Below are 14997 nucleotides of genomic sequence, written 5' to 3'. Positions count from 1 at the left end.
AATTTCATTGCTTGCTATTGTCTCAGGTGCCAGGATACTGGTTCCGTCTAACTCTCACTGACTCTATTGTACGTGCCATGTGCGTTTAGAGCGCTTACATCCCTTTGTTTCTCGGATCATAAAATGTGCATTTATATTTAGTGACCCGAGGCCTTGGACATTGGGTATGTTATGTTATGGAAGACAGGCTAAATTCACCACTCCAAAGGTTGTAGAACACTTTCGGAAACCCCTGATTCAGTACACGTTGCCTTCCTAGAAAATAGGTCTCAATAGCATGCGGCTGTATATATCAAGAAAATAAACATGTTGCTCTCGATTTAAAAACAAAACGAAACATGCCGATGGTCTACTTAGGTAGTTGCAAATATACGAGTCGTCGAGTGCCTTCCCTGCAGTCGGGCTGCCAAAAGGGTCGCAAGCGTGTGGTCCAGAAACAGCTTTGCTTTGACACATGGTTTCAATAGCTGCGATTTTGATTATTGTCTTCAATACAAAAACTAACAAGAGGCGAAGCCATCAAGGCTCACGTAAGAAATCGACAAACAGTAACACACACACACACACACACACACACACACACACACACACACAGACACAGACACACACACACACACACAGAAAGAGCATAGGTGAAACTGTGCAAGAAAGCGAGACACTAGATCTAGATCTGTCTGTCTGCATGTAGCCTACTTACAGGGACACGACTGCCAACTAGTCTCGGCCCGCTCAAAATAATAATGACCGAGACTTTCAGTACTTCCTTCGCGTGACGTCTAACCCTCTTACGTCATAATGTGACGTCAATGTAATGTGACGTCTTCAAATGTTAGAGTTTCTACCACAGACATACACACGCACGCACGCACGCACAGACAGACAAAGTTACGATCGCATAGGCTACACTTACGTGAGCCAAAAACAGAAAGAAGCTGGGATGAGCTGCTGTTGCCTACTGCTGCTCGAAAGAGAAGCAAAACCCCACAACTAGTGTCTCATCTGCCAATGATCCTCCAGGGGAGAAAGTGTGACACACATTCGTCCACTAAAGATTGAAACATAGCTAAAGCATGATCTCCTTTCTCTGGCAAGTCGGTCACGAACTATTTGAGGTTTGCTCGGAATAGGCTCTTCCTGTATGCAAATGTCTACATGCACAAAACATTTGAGATTCACAAGGAACAATGCCTTTTCTGTCTGCTAATGGCTACCCGCAAGCAAGATATTTAAAACTAGATGAATACCCGCTTCGCCGGGTACGGCTTCGCCGGTGTAACACGAAATTTTTACTCCACGAAAAATTTACTCCGGAGTAAATATTTCGTACGAAATTCTTACTCCGAGTACACTTTTCGTACGAGAAAAGAACTCCCCAAGGCACGAAAAAATTACTCCCTCCACGAAATTTTTACTCCCCATTTTTTTTTTACTTCCAGTAAAAATCTCGTACGCAAAAATGGGATGCGGGCGAAGGGATAATGCCAATAAGTGATCTCGCGCACACGAATGTCGCGCTACCCTCCTTCCACCCCTTCCACCACCAAGACTAACAGGGGACAAGGGAGTAAAAATGTCGTACACCTGGCATGGGAAGTTAAATTGCTTGTGTTTGGGTGAAGTAATTTATTCGTTATTTATTCGTCAGGGGAGTAACATTTGTGTACGAAATGTTTACTCGGAACTCACCTGTCTTGGGGAGTAATTTTCTCGTGAAATGGGGGAGTGCTTTTTTCGTAAAGGGAGTAACTTTTTCGTACGAAATTTTTACTCCGGAGTAAAAATCTCGTGGGAGTAATTTTCTCGTGTTACACCGGGAAGAAGTCGAGCCAAATACCCGGCTGCGCCGGGGACCCGGCTTTGCCGGGTATACGCCGGCTTTGCCGGCGCACCGCACGAAGGAAGGGAGATAAAGGCGCAAAACACTGGAGAAGAGTAAAAATAGTATAACGGGAATATGGATTGAGCGTTGTCGACAGTGACCTTCTAAAAATAGAAACGGGAATATGGATTGACGCCACACGAAGGAAAGGAGATAAACGCTGAAAACACTGGAGAAGATAAGGAAGAGTTACTGGGAATGAATCCAGAGAAAAACCAAAATCGGTTCAGCGCTGCACGCTGAGAGCACGTGTTGAAATATCTCAACGAGCAGGTTGTGTCCGGGGTCTACCTGAATATGCCCACCAAATTTGAAACAGGTCCATCGAGAACCTTGGGCGTGCATTGCGGAGACACACACACACACACACACACACACACACACACACACACACACACACACACACACACACAAGTCGTATATATATATAGATACACTAGGAACATGCTTTTTCTGTATGCAAATGCCTACGTTACATGCGCAAAAACATAGAGCTCTAGTACCGTGGATAGTGGTGCAAGAAATGCAGACTTGTCGAAAGCAGGTGCATGAACTGAGAGTTACATGGCTATGACGGTTATGTTGTCATCCCAGATGGCAGTTACACATGACTTTTTAGCAGACAACAATATCCAGTGATTTAACAATCAGCACTTCATTATGTGCACACTACGAAATAACACACTCTCTCTCTTCCTCTCTATTTCTTTCCCTCTCTCTCTCTCTCTCTCTCTCTCTCTCTCTCTCTCTCTTCCTCTCTATTTATTTCCCTCTCTCTCTCTCTCTCTCTCTTCTTATTATTATGGAATATCTCTGTCGCGTTATTCAAATTGGAGATCCTGCCCGTGACAGAAAGAAATGTTTGTACCACATTTACAATAGACTTGTTTGTCCTCTGACAATCCAGAGCTTGAATGTGCAATTCAAACAGCGTATAAACCGACACCGGAAGAAAGCCTCTAGCTCTACTCACCACGCTGTCTCTGCATCATGACTCGCTGCATGAGAGAACCTGGGTTGGCAGCCATGGTAGCACCATGGTTCAGCATGCCGCGGTAAGGTCTGTCACACAGAGAAGCCATTCAGTGAGACAGGATTGCTGAGAATAAGAAGGTACACAACAACAACAACAAAAACAGCAACGTGCGCACGCACGCACGCACACACACACATACACACGCACGCTCTCTCACCAACCCCCCTCCCCGCTACGCAGCCTTCTCTCTCTCGATAACCTGGGTGGCTGCATAACATCTGGTGATTGGACTGGCGTTGAGGGCCTGTACCGGTATTAAGGATGCTTCGGCAACAACAACAAATACACACACACACACACACCAAAGCAGCACCGCCCTGATATGGCCCTTCGTGGTCGGCTGGGCGTTAAGCAAACAAACAAACAAACAAACAAACAAACAAACACACACACACACACAAACACACACACACACACACACTCTCTCTCTCTCTTTCATTCGCCCCTCTCGCCCCTCTGACCTGGGCGGCTGCATAACAACTGGTGATCGCATGGGCTGGGCGGGCCTGTACTGGTACCCGGGATGTATTTGTCTGCCGCCTTGCATGACTTGCTGCAACATGTGCTCCAACAACTGGCCAGGACTGGGCATGCTGGACATACTTGACATGCTTGGCATACTGGGCGTGCTAGGCATACTGGGCCTATCTGGCATACTGCTGGGCGCTTGGGCTGCAACAGTATTTTGACAAATGTCATTGTATATCTAACCCCTTGACAGCCACAATACATATGATGAACAAAATCAATACTCTGACAAGGTAAACAACCGCTGTATATTTTCTCAAATTAATTCACATTGTTTTATACGTAATACCTTGCATGTCATTATTTTTCGTTATATTTTTGGGCATTTATTTGTTCCCTTCTCTTTTTTCCACCACACACGCCCGCGCGCGCACATACACACACACACATACACACACATACACACACACATACACACACACATACACACACACATGCACGCACGCACAAACACCATAACTCACGTGATTTCGTGCATACACATCCACCATTGGGGGTAGGAATGTACCCCGGACAACAGACGGGTATTCTCTGGACTCTGTGGATGGGTATCTGCATGAGCTTGTAGCACGTAGCCCACCCGCCCCTGTAGAAAGTACAATGCAAATTATAATTATAATATTGTATACCCACCCGCCTCGCCTCCACAGCAAAACCTTTCTTCCCTTCCGAATCCACACACACTCTCTCTCTCTCTTGATGTAGCCATAGTATTAGTTCGTTGCTTCCAATCAAGAAGCCAAATCCAGGTGTGTTTCAGTAATATGTTTGAAATATTCATTAATCATAAACTTCAGATTGAATATAACTACAGGCTCCTTCCTTCCAACAACATTATTCTATTCTGCAAAATCATTTGTCAAAAGTGAGGGTAAAACTCAAGTAGAGTGTCCATAATTCAATGAAGCTGTTGCAAGGTGCTAACATTAACAGGCGGAGAAAATGCGGCTGGCTTTAGAAACTGATGCAACATTGTGGTGAAATGCGACGGTTTTGACTTTAAACTCATTTTCATTCAGTAAACTGTATGAACAAATTCAAGGGACTGTAGCGTCATGTTGATGGAGAAAGGTTAATTCCGTTTGTAACTGTTCTTGAATTTTTCCAAAATTGATATTAAATATTACCGCAGCTAGCGTCTTCAAATGAATGATACTATTCTTCCAACAACTTTTCTTCAAATTTCCTTACGTCACAGACATGAGATCATATTAACATCTAATCACAGGCCATCTAACAGATCGTGTTTCCATCTAATCACACGTTCCAGTGCTTCAATACTCACGCTTTCATTGAAGTCAACACCTGAGCGTCCTTGGAGTTGATTTCCCGTGGCATGGGCATAACGCGACCCGTCTTCGCGTGGCACAGGAACGGCACGCGCACCTTGTCGTAGCGCGTGGAGCGCTTGATGAAGCTGCATTGTCGTGACGTCACAGTGACAGCGTTGTGAGCGACACCCGTGCGCGGATCATAGCTCTGTTGCTGACTGGAAGCGAAACTGCTCTGGTATCTGGAGAAAGGGTTCAAATTAAATTATTTGTGACAATATTCTTGGTAATTGGAGTGAGTGAGTGTGTGAGTGAGTATGTGAGTAAGTGTGTGTGTGTGTGTGTGTGTGTGTGTGTGTGTGTGTGTGTGAGTATGTGTGAGTATTCGTGTGTGTGTACGTGCGTTTGCGTGAGTTTGTGTGTAGGTGCGCGCGCGCGACGGTCGGCGAAGGAGGAAGAGATATAGTGGTTGTGCTGATCATTTTTGAGTATGAATTGTATTGTGTTAATTCTCTCTCATGTGTATGTTTTAGTGTGCACGATTTCAGTGGATGATGCATTGCTAAACAAACATTAGGACGATTTCAGTGGATGATGCATTGCTAAACAAACATTGGGACGATTTCAGTGGATGATGCATTGCTAAACAAACATTGGGACGATTTCAGTGGATGATGCATTGCTAAACAAACATTGGGACGATTTCAGTGGATGATGCATTGCTAAACAAACATTGGGACGATTTCAGTGGATGATGCATTGCTAAACAAACATTGGGACGATTTCAGTGGATGATGCATTGCTAAACAAACATTGGGACGATTTCAGTGGATGATGCATTGCTAAACAAACATTGGGACGATTTCAGTGGATGATGCATTGCTAAACAAACATTGGGACGATTTCAGTGGATGATGCATTGCTAAACAAACATTGGGACGATTTCAGTGGATGATGCATTACTAAACAAACATTGGGACGAATTCCAAACATCTTGGGAACTACAATACTCTGTACATATTGAACAATCATGTTAATATCTACGGTGAAAAAACACACAAACATAGATAGATAAATAAATAGATGGATAGATACAGACAGACATGCAGACCGACAGAACTAGTATCTGGTCGAGAAATGACCGATGTCAGCGTCAAGCAAGGCGAGGAAGATAGCTGTCACGGACGCGAGATGACCTCACACGTTGACACCACCAATCAATCAATTACCTGACAACGGTGACCAAGCTTACCACCGCCCCCCCCCCCCCCCCCCCCCCGAATCAGCTTTCACGCTTGAAAGGCACAGTCCTTCCCGTTTAGACAGTGTTGCTCTATCCCCATCCCCACAGCCTGGCCAGGAGCAGAGAGAGAGAGAGAGAGAGAGAGAGGGGGAGAGAGAGAGAGAGGGAGAGAGAGAGACAGGCAGACAGAGAGATAGAGAGAGAGAGAGAGAGAGTGAGAGACAGTGAGAGGGAGAGAGAGAGACAGCGAGAGAGAGCCGGAGAGAGAGAAATTCGGGGGGGGGGGGGGGGGTGCACACAAGTGCGTGTCCGTATTTCTGTCAGAGCATGTCTGTTACCACAATAAAGAACCCTACTGTTTAGATGGTTCCTTGCCATATACCAGTGGCGGCGTTTCCGTGTGCAGTAGCAAGATCGTGTCTGAAGGTTTGTACTTATTTCCCAATGTGGTCAGTATGAATCGGTCAGTCTCGCTCAAAGTTACGAGTAGATATATCATCACTTCTTTGTGAAGGCAGACCACACTTGTCATGGCGTCTCTATGAGGTAGAACTCCTCAATCATGCAATGTTGTAAATTCGCCAAGTGTTCCCCGTACTGTAGTGAAAATCAAATTCAGGCCGCAACAGAAAAGCATAAAAATCGTACATGATGCTGTCAGCAGTACTGCGCAGGCTTTAGTCGTATCTGCAGGATGTACGTCACACGGTGTTTATGTCACATAAACTTCAGCCGCGCTCGTGACGATTATGACAGCATTATACGTAATTTATGACCGCCGCATAAAGATATTGTGCCTTTTGAAGTACTTTACTTTTGGAATTGTCCAACCAAAACACCGGAAAGCGATTCACAACTTAAAGGTACAGTCTCCTCACTATCTCAGATCTGACCGGGTTGTCAACATTGGACAAGATCATCCCTCCACTTGAACATATTCTAGAAATCAACACCTTGGTTGCATTCTGTGCACAGAGAGAGAGAGAGAGAGAGAGAGAGAGAGAGAGAGAGAGAGAGAGAGAGAGAGAGGGGGGGGGACGAGCGCCAGTGGCCAGAAGAAGACAAATCCTGGACACCCGAGCGAATGGTTTTGACACGACTTGTAGAGGCGAAGCCCCTCGGGGCATTTTTGTGTGGTGGGCAACCTTCACCACGTGCGTCCCATGTTTTTTGATTTTGTTAGCCACTCAACAAAGCAAGTCTTGGTCTTGGTAACCCTGACCCTGTCTCAGTTTAAAGAAAGTCTCGGCAAGCCTCAAGTCTCTCTCTCAAACCCGGAGTATCTCTCTTTCTCTCTCTCTCGGTGCTCTCTCAAACCCGGAGTATCTCTCTCTCTCTCTCTCTCGGTGCTCTCTCAAACCCGGAGTATATATCTCTCTCTCTCTCGGTGCTCTCTCAAACCCGGAGTATATCTCTTTCTCTCTCTCTCTCTCTCTCGGTGCTCTCTCAAACCCGGAGTATCTCTCTTTCTCTCTCTCTCTCGGTGCTCTCTCAAACCCGGAGTATATATCTCTCTCTCTCTCGGTGCTCTCTCAAACCCGGAGTATCTCTCTTTCTCTCTCTCTCTCGGTGCTCTCTCAAACCCGGAGTATATATCTCTCTTTCTCTCTCGGTGCTCTCTCAAACCCGGAGTATATATCTCTCTTTCTCTCTCGGTGCTCTCTCAAACCCGGAGTATATATCTCTCTCTCTCTCGGTGCTCTCTCAAACCCGGAGTATATCTCTCTCTCTCTCTCTCTCTCTCTCTCTCTCTCGGTGCTCTCTCAAACCCGGAGTATCTCTCTCTCTCTCTCTCTCTCGGTGCTCTCTCAAACCCGGAGTATATATCTCTCTCTCTCTCGGTGCTCTCTCAAACCCGGAGTATCTCTCTCTCTCTCTCTCGGTGCTCTCTCAAACCCGGAGTATATATATCTCTCTCTCTCGGTGCTCTCTCAAACCCGGAGTATATATCTCTCTCTCTCTCGGTGCTCTCTCAAACCCGGAGTATATATCTTTCTCTCTCTCGGTGCTCTCTCAAACCCGGAGTATATATCTCTCTCTCTCTCGGTGCTCTCTCAAACCCGGAGTATATCTCTTTCTCTCTCTCTCTCTCTCTCTCTCTCGGTGCTCTCTCAAACCCGGAGTATCTCTCTTTCTCTCTCTCTCGGTGCTCTCTCTAACCCGGAGTATCTCTCTTTCTCTCTCTCTCGGTGCTCTCTCAAACCCGGAGTATCTCTCTTTCTCTCTCTCTCTCGGTGCTCTCTCAAACCCGGAGTATCTCTCTTTCTCTCTCGGTGCTCTCTCAAACCTGGAGTATCTCTCTCTCTCTCTCTCGGTGCTCTCTCAAACCCGGAGTATCTCTCTCGGTGCTCTCTCAAACCCGGAGTATCTCTCTTTCTCTCTCTCGGTGCTCTCTCAAACCCGGAGTATCTCTCTTTCTCTCTCGGTGCTCTCTCAAACCCGGAGTATCTCTCTTTCTCTCTCGGTGCTCTCTCAAACCCGGAGTATCTCTCTTTCTCTCTCGGTGCTCTCTCAAACCCGGAGTATCTCTCTTTCTCTCTCGGTGCTCTCTCAAACCCGGAGTATCTCTCTCTCTCTCTCGGTGCTCTCTCAAACCCGGAGTATCTCTCTTTCTCTCTCGGTGCTCTCTCAAACCCGGAGTATCTCTCTTTCTTTCTCTCTCTCGGTGCTCTCTCAAACCCGGAGTATCTCTCTTTCTCTCGCTCTCTCTCGGTGCTCTCTCAAACCCGGAGTATCTCTCTCGGTGCTCTCTCAAACCCGGAGTATCTCTCTCGGTGCTCTCTCAAACCCGGAGTATCTCTCTCTCTCTCTCTCCTACCACCTCTCTCTCTCTACTTGAGTGTGTGTGTGTGTGTGTGTGAGTGTGTGTGTGTATAGGTGCGAGCATATTAGTCGCGTACAGCATAGAAAACGGGTACAGCTCAGATTTTCTCTCTCTCTCTGTCTCTCTCTCTCTCTGTCTGTCTGTCTGTCTCTCTCTCTCTCCCTCTGCAGGCGAATAAGTCGTGAAATTCGAACGTGGAGGGCCCCAAAGGGGGGGGGGGGGGGGGATTTTAGCTTTCACGATTACAGTTACCTTGATTTTTGTTTTCACGATCACAAACACCTTAATAATAATAATAATATGGGAGATTTATATAGCGCTTTACGTTCTCTAAGCGCTTTACAATGAACAAAAAAAACTATTAAAAAACAAACAAACATACATATACATACAAAGCAAAGCAAAAAAGCATGTGCAGCAGCATTCAGCACACACGTGAACAACGAAACACTACATCTATACAAGCTGCAAGCATACTAACACAGGCAAAACCTTCAAACATTCAAACACCTGATCAAACATGCACCATATTGAAATAAAATTAATGAAAATACTGTGTGAAGAAGTGTGTTTTAAGGTTTGATTTGAAGGAACAAAATGTTTGGCAGTGTCGGATAGAGTAAGGGAGAGAGTTCCACGCAACGGCAGAAGAGTGGGAGAAGGCTCTCTGGCCGTGCTGTTTGCGACTAAAAGAAGATAGACGGAATATTCTAGTTTCTACAGAGGAGCGGAGGGATCGTGAGGGTGTATAGAGTGTAAACAGGTCAGACAGGTAGGATGGGGCTGAGCCAGATATTATTTTGTAGCAGATACAGCAGCACTTGGGATTCTCCGCTCTACAGGGAGCCAATGAAGTTTCTTTAGCAAGGGGGAACAGGACTGGGACCGAGGGTGTCACGATCGGGTGACAGAGACCAGGAAAGTGTCACTCAGTGGAGTGCCTGTTCTTGGTCGGTTATGATAGAAAGCGCCTGTGCGTGATATTGGACACAGCAGAGTTTGCTGACAGTGCTCCCGAGCACGGATGTTTTGAAACGCACGAGCTTCACAGTGCGGGTTTCTGCTATCATAGGGCTGACGGTTTTTCGCTGACAGCGCACACGGGATTTTCAGGGATTGAGTTTCTCGTGTCTTTTTCTGCTTGGGGAGGCAAAATTGTGTATAGCTGGACTGGTTTGGTGACAAGGTCAGTCACGTGTATTTGGCTAGGTGGTCTGTCAGAGACTCAAGGACGGCACACTTGACACCCAGCGGCAGAAGAGGAAGGATCTAATACAGTTTCTAGAGTATGATGGTTTTTCACCGAGTATTATATTCGGCACTCTAGGGGAACTTCCACTAGTTTTTCCTTTCTCCCTGCCACGTATTTTGCTGAGGACAAGTCGTCAATTTTCCTTCGTCGGCGTTGGCTTTCGCATAAGGATTCGACAAGGGGTTCTGGACGGTTTTGGTCACTGTTGACGAACAGAGGCTGGTCCAGGGAGGAAGCGGACTTTGCTTCCATTGAGAGTACAATCATAGGCTTTTGAGGTAATAAATCATTATTTAACGCTGTTGATGAGTCTGTGTTGTGGAATGAAATACTCTCTGTTGTTCTTTCCAGGTTAGCGCATAATTTACTCTCTGTGACGCTAAAATACTAATCTGTATATGGTTTTTGCAGATAGGGAGAGAAGGACGGAAAATGACTGTTTTGTTGTTGTAAAAAGTCCGTTTTGTGCAGGCCCACGTGCTCGATGAGATATTTAAAGATGACATGTTTTAAGGTGGTGGGTGAGGGGTAGCTGACATGTTTAGTGCACCGATGCTTTCTGTTTGCAGCCTTCGTTCGTTCGATCCGATTCGTTCGTTTCGTGTTCCTGTGACATCTGCACGGCTGACTCTGGCGGGAACTGTTGAGGCTACGCTAACCAGGAGACCGGCTAACCAGGAGACCGGCTAACCAGCGAACCGGCTAACCAGCGGACCGGCTAACCAGCGAACCGACTAACCAGCATACCGGCTAAGCAGCAGCAGCAGAGATAAAGCTAAGTGCACCATGTCGTACGCACCCCGTTGACCACCGTTGTCTTTTCGTATCTATGATTTCATTGGAGTAGTGACAACGTGGGGTGTGAGACACCTGCACGAACTAGAGCTTTTCGAACAGAACATTCTCATTTAACTATATTTACACGGGTTCAGCGTGTTCCTATAATTTTCTACATACTACTGGCATTTTGTCAGTGAACACTGGTTTTTTACGTGTTGAGAACGTAAAAGGAACATATTTTGAGTGAAGGCTCGAGGGAGGTGGAGAGTTTATACATAAACAGGCGTCTGAAACTTATACTTTTGTTGACTCTATTTAATTGTATGACTGCGAGAGTGGATCGTGGTGTGGTTAGTTAATTAGTAGTAATTAACCGGTTCATAATCACCTTTAGTGATATATTGAAACGTGACACATGGGGGCCAAGCCGGGATTTACTCAGTTAATTTCCAACTGATAAAGACCCACCAATTAAGGATAACTAAGAGCAGATAATCTCGTCAGTGCTCGACTTATTTTCTGCTTGGTGCTACCCTTTTTTGTATAGTTTTGATCATATACCACACCTTAAGCGATTCACATCTTGCAGGAAATGTAAATTGTAATTTGTGAGTTATTGTATGCGCTAACTGTGATTACTTCCCTTTCCTTTGTTTGTGAATCTTTGTTGTTGTACGTTCAGAGTTTTCCGTTGCAGAGAGCTGAGCGGGGTTAGCGGATTTGTTATTCGTTTTACTCAGTTTTCTCTACATTGTTGTTTCGCATTCTGTAACAGGTTACATTTCTACTGTCTTGTTTTACTTGGATTTTTCTCCATATTTTGACTTTGTTGGAATTTTGGGGGGGGAAGGTCCGAGGACTTCTGTCCTAATCAAGGCTGTGGGAGACACTCTGTTTCACCGCAAAAAGCAGCCGATAAAGTAGGCCACGGCTGTGGGAAACATTTTGTTTCACCGCAAAAAGCAGCCATAAAGTAGGCTACGCGTTTTGTTCTACACCGTTTGGATTTTTCTTCTGCATTTTCCGCTTGCTGGATTTTTGTATCCATTTTATCGCCGCGTATTCTAGCTATAGCTGCGTTAGACTTATTTTTGGTAATAAAGCTTTGCTAAAACTAACTATGGCTACAGGGGGATCTCCTACGAGGAGAATAACTTTTGAGACTCCTGGGAGCGAGCAACCGACCGAGCGAGACGCACGCGCTAGAGCCCGAAGCGTTCTAAAACGCTTAGAAGTAGAACGGAAGGAAGAATCTGAGCGACTGACAAGAAAAGAAGAACGTGACCGACAGGAAAAGAAGGACGAACTTGACAGACAAGAAAGGGAACGACAGGCAGAACGAGACAGACAGGAAAGGAAAGACGAACGTGACAGACAGGACAAGAAAGACGAGCTTGACAGACAAGAACGACAGGCCGAACGGGACAGACAAGAAAGGAAAGAGAAAGATGAACGTGACAGACAAGAAAGGGAACGACAGGCCGAACGACAGGCCGAACTTGACAGACAAGAAAGAGAACGTGACAGACAAGAACGGAAAGAGAAGGAACAGGCGGATCGCGATCACCAGCTAGAGCTAGCTAGGCTACAGGCCGAGAAGGGTACGCTTACTCAGGCTAGCGCGCCGACGTTTGTTGCCGACCGTACGAGACTGCCGACGTTCGACGATGACAAGGACGAGCTCGACGACTTTTTACGCCGGTTTGAGCGCATTGCATCGGACCAGAAGTGGGAAGAGGCCACGTGGGCTAGCCGCCTTAGCACCTGCTTGAAAGGACGCGCATTGCAGCTCTACAACGCTTTGGAGGACGACGAGGCGAGAGACTATCAGGCACTTAAGAAGGCGTTACTCCAGCGCTTTAACCTGACTGCTGAAGCCTACAGACGACGTCTGCGTAACAGCAAGAGACTGAGCGGCGAGCTGAGTCATCAGTTTGTGGCACGCCTTAATCTCTACCTGCGGCGCTGGGTGGAGATGGCCGAAAAGAACTGGACCGTCGACGACCTTGCCGACCTCATTGTCATGGAGCAACTGATGTCCAGCCTGCGACCTGAGGTGGTGACCTTTGTGCAGGAACACCAGCCTAAGACTACTCAGGAAGCAGCCGACTGGATCAGAGTACACGAGGACGCCCAGGCGATCTCCGGCAAATCTTCAGGCTCACGGCCGGGAAAATCGGGAAATTCAGGTTCTTCAGGACCCAAGGACGGGAAGGACGATCAGGGACACAAAGGATCAAGTTCCAGAACTGACATCCAGTGTTACTACTGCAACAAGCGGGGCCACGTGAAGAAGGACTGCCACAGGAGACAGGCTGACCAGAAGGGCGTACACTTTGTTGGCAGCGAGGAGTTAAGGGACGTCACGAGCTCATGCACAATTCCACAACTCTGCGTTCCGTGCTCCAGGAAACATTTCCAGCCCCACTGCAACGTCTACGTTAACGGAGTGAAGGGCGAAGGTCTGCGGGACACAGGAGCAGACATGATAGTGGTTCGGGCGAGTCTAGTTCCAGCCATGGCCTACACAGGAGACAGCATCAGGGTGAGAATGGCCGAGGCATCTCACGCTTACGACTTGAACACGGCAGTGATCAAGGTCGTAACACCGTTGTTCACGGGGACCATTGTGGCCGTCGTCATGGACGATCCTCCATGCGACTTGCTCATTGGAAACCGGGTTCAGTTTGTGGACGGCGTCACCAGGGAGGTTCCCGTTTACCGGTCTCCCGACGTCATTTCAGTGCTCACGCGGGCACAGGCGGAGCGAGAGGACAAACCTCTCAAACCCCTACCTGCTGCGCGAGCTGCCCTGGGGAACGTGACCCCCGCGCTTCTCGCGAAGGCTCAGGCATCTGATCCGACATTAGCGACTCCTCGGGAGCACGCGAAGTCGGGGAAGGTGAAGCTGAGCGGGAAGCATGGGAGGTCAAGGTTCCTCAGGGACAAGAAGTTGCTCTACCGTGAGTTCAGCAACAAGGAAGGTGCATTCAAACAGGTTGTCGTGCCTCGCGAGTTTCGCGAGGGTGTCATGGCAACGGCACACGACTCGATTCTGGGAGGGCATCTTGGCACCAAGAAGACCACGGATCGTGTCTGGCGCCACTTTTACTGGCCAGGCATCTGCACGGATGTCCGACGTTTCTGTGCGTCCTGCGATAAGTGCCAGAAGGTGGTTGCCAAAGGAAGGGTGAGGAAGGTCCCCTTAGAGAAGATGCCGCTCATCGACGAACCCTTTCGTCGGGTGGCAGTGGACATCATCGGGCCCATCTTGCCTGCGTCTGAGGACGGAAACAGATACATTTTGACCATGGTGGACTACGCTACTCGATACCCAGAGGCGATCCCTCTGAAATCGATTGAAGCCACGCGAGTAGCTGAGGCTCTGGTTACTATGTGGTCCCGGCTGGGAATTCCATCAGAGGTACTCACCGACAGAGGCACGCAGTTCACGGGAGGAGTGATGGCGGAGGCAGCACGACTGCTATCACTGGAGCAGCACTTCACCACTCCTTACCATGCTCAGTGCAACGGACTGGTGGAGAGGTTCAATGGCACCTTGAAGACCATGCTGAGGAAACTAGCTCAGGAGAAACCACGCACGTGGGACAGGTACATCCCAGCATTGCTTTTTGCATACCGCGAGGTTCCTCAGGAGAGCTTGGGCTTTTCCCCATTCGAGCTGTTGTACGGCAGACAGGTACGCGGTCCCATGGCTATCCTGCGTCAGGCTTGGACAGACGAAGAAGCTGACGAGGAGGTGCAGACGACGGCGACCTACATCGTAGAACTCAGGAACAGGATTGAAGAGACCTGCAAATTGGCTCAAGAGAACCTGGGAAGAGCAGCACAGCGTTACGCGCGAGGATTCGACCGCAAGGCACGGCCGCGCAGCTTCAAGATTGGAGAACGGGTGTTACTACTTCTACCTGTCAAACACAACAAGCTACAACTGCAGTGGCAAGGACCTTTTGAGGTGACAGCGAAAGTGGGCCAGAACGACTACAGGATCGTCATGAACGGGAAAGCACGCCTGTACCACGCCAACCTGCTGCGCGCCTACATAGAAAGGACTGCCTACGGGGAAAAGGACAAAGTGACAGAAGCAGTTGCTGTCGTGATGGACGAGACAACGGAAGAACAGGGAGGAGGACGTGTACCAGTTTGTCCGCTGGAGGCTAGTG

The 14997-nt window shown here is 47.7% G+C and overlaps 1 protein-coding gene across 3 annotated transcripts in view; it reads right to left on the bottom strand.

The window, feature by feature from the left end:
• The window catches only part of LOC138961378 (uncharacterized), a 47847-nt gene that overhangs the window by 16249 nt on the left and 16601 nt on the right, over positions 1–14997 (bottom strand). Inside the window, exons 2-5 of one of the 3 annotated variants that reach the window (XM_070332992.1) lie at positions 4729–4956; positions 3908–4029; positions 3377–3593; positions 2853–2941 (exon numbers count right to left, since the gene is read on the bottom strand). In XM_070332992.1, the coding sequence (XP_070189093.1) occupies positions 2853–2941; positions 3377–3593; positions 3908–4029; positions 4729–4956 (656 nt within the window). The remainder of the gene's footprint in view (positions 1–2852; positions 2942–3376; positions 3594–3907; positions 4030–4728; positions 4957–14997) is intronic. The other 2 variants (XM_070332993.1, XM_070332994.1) reach the window with 2 other exon arrangements.

This window comes from Littorina saxatilis, linkage group LG3 (genome assembly GCF_037325665.1).
Source record: "Littorina saxatilis isolate snail1 linkage group LG3, US_GU_Lsax_2.0, whole genome shotgun sequence".
Lineage (NCBI taxonomy): Eukaryota > Metazoa > Mollusca > Gastropoda > Littorinimorpha > Littorinidae > Littorina > Littorina saxatilis.
Note: the sequence above shows the minus strand (reverse complement) of the source record. Positions and strands in the feature narration are given on the sequence as shown.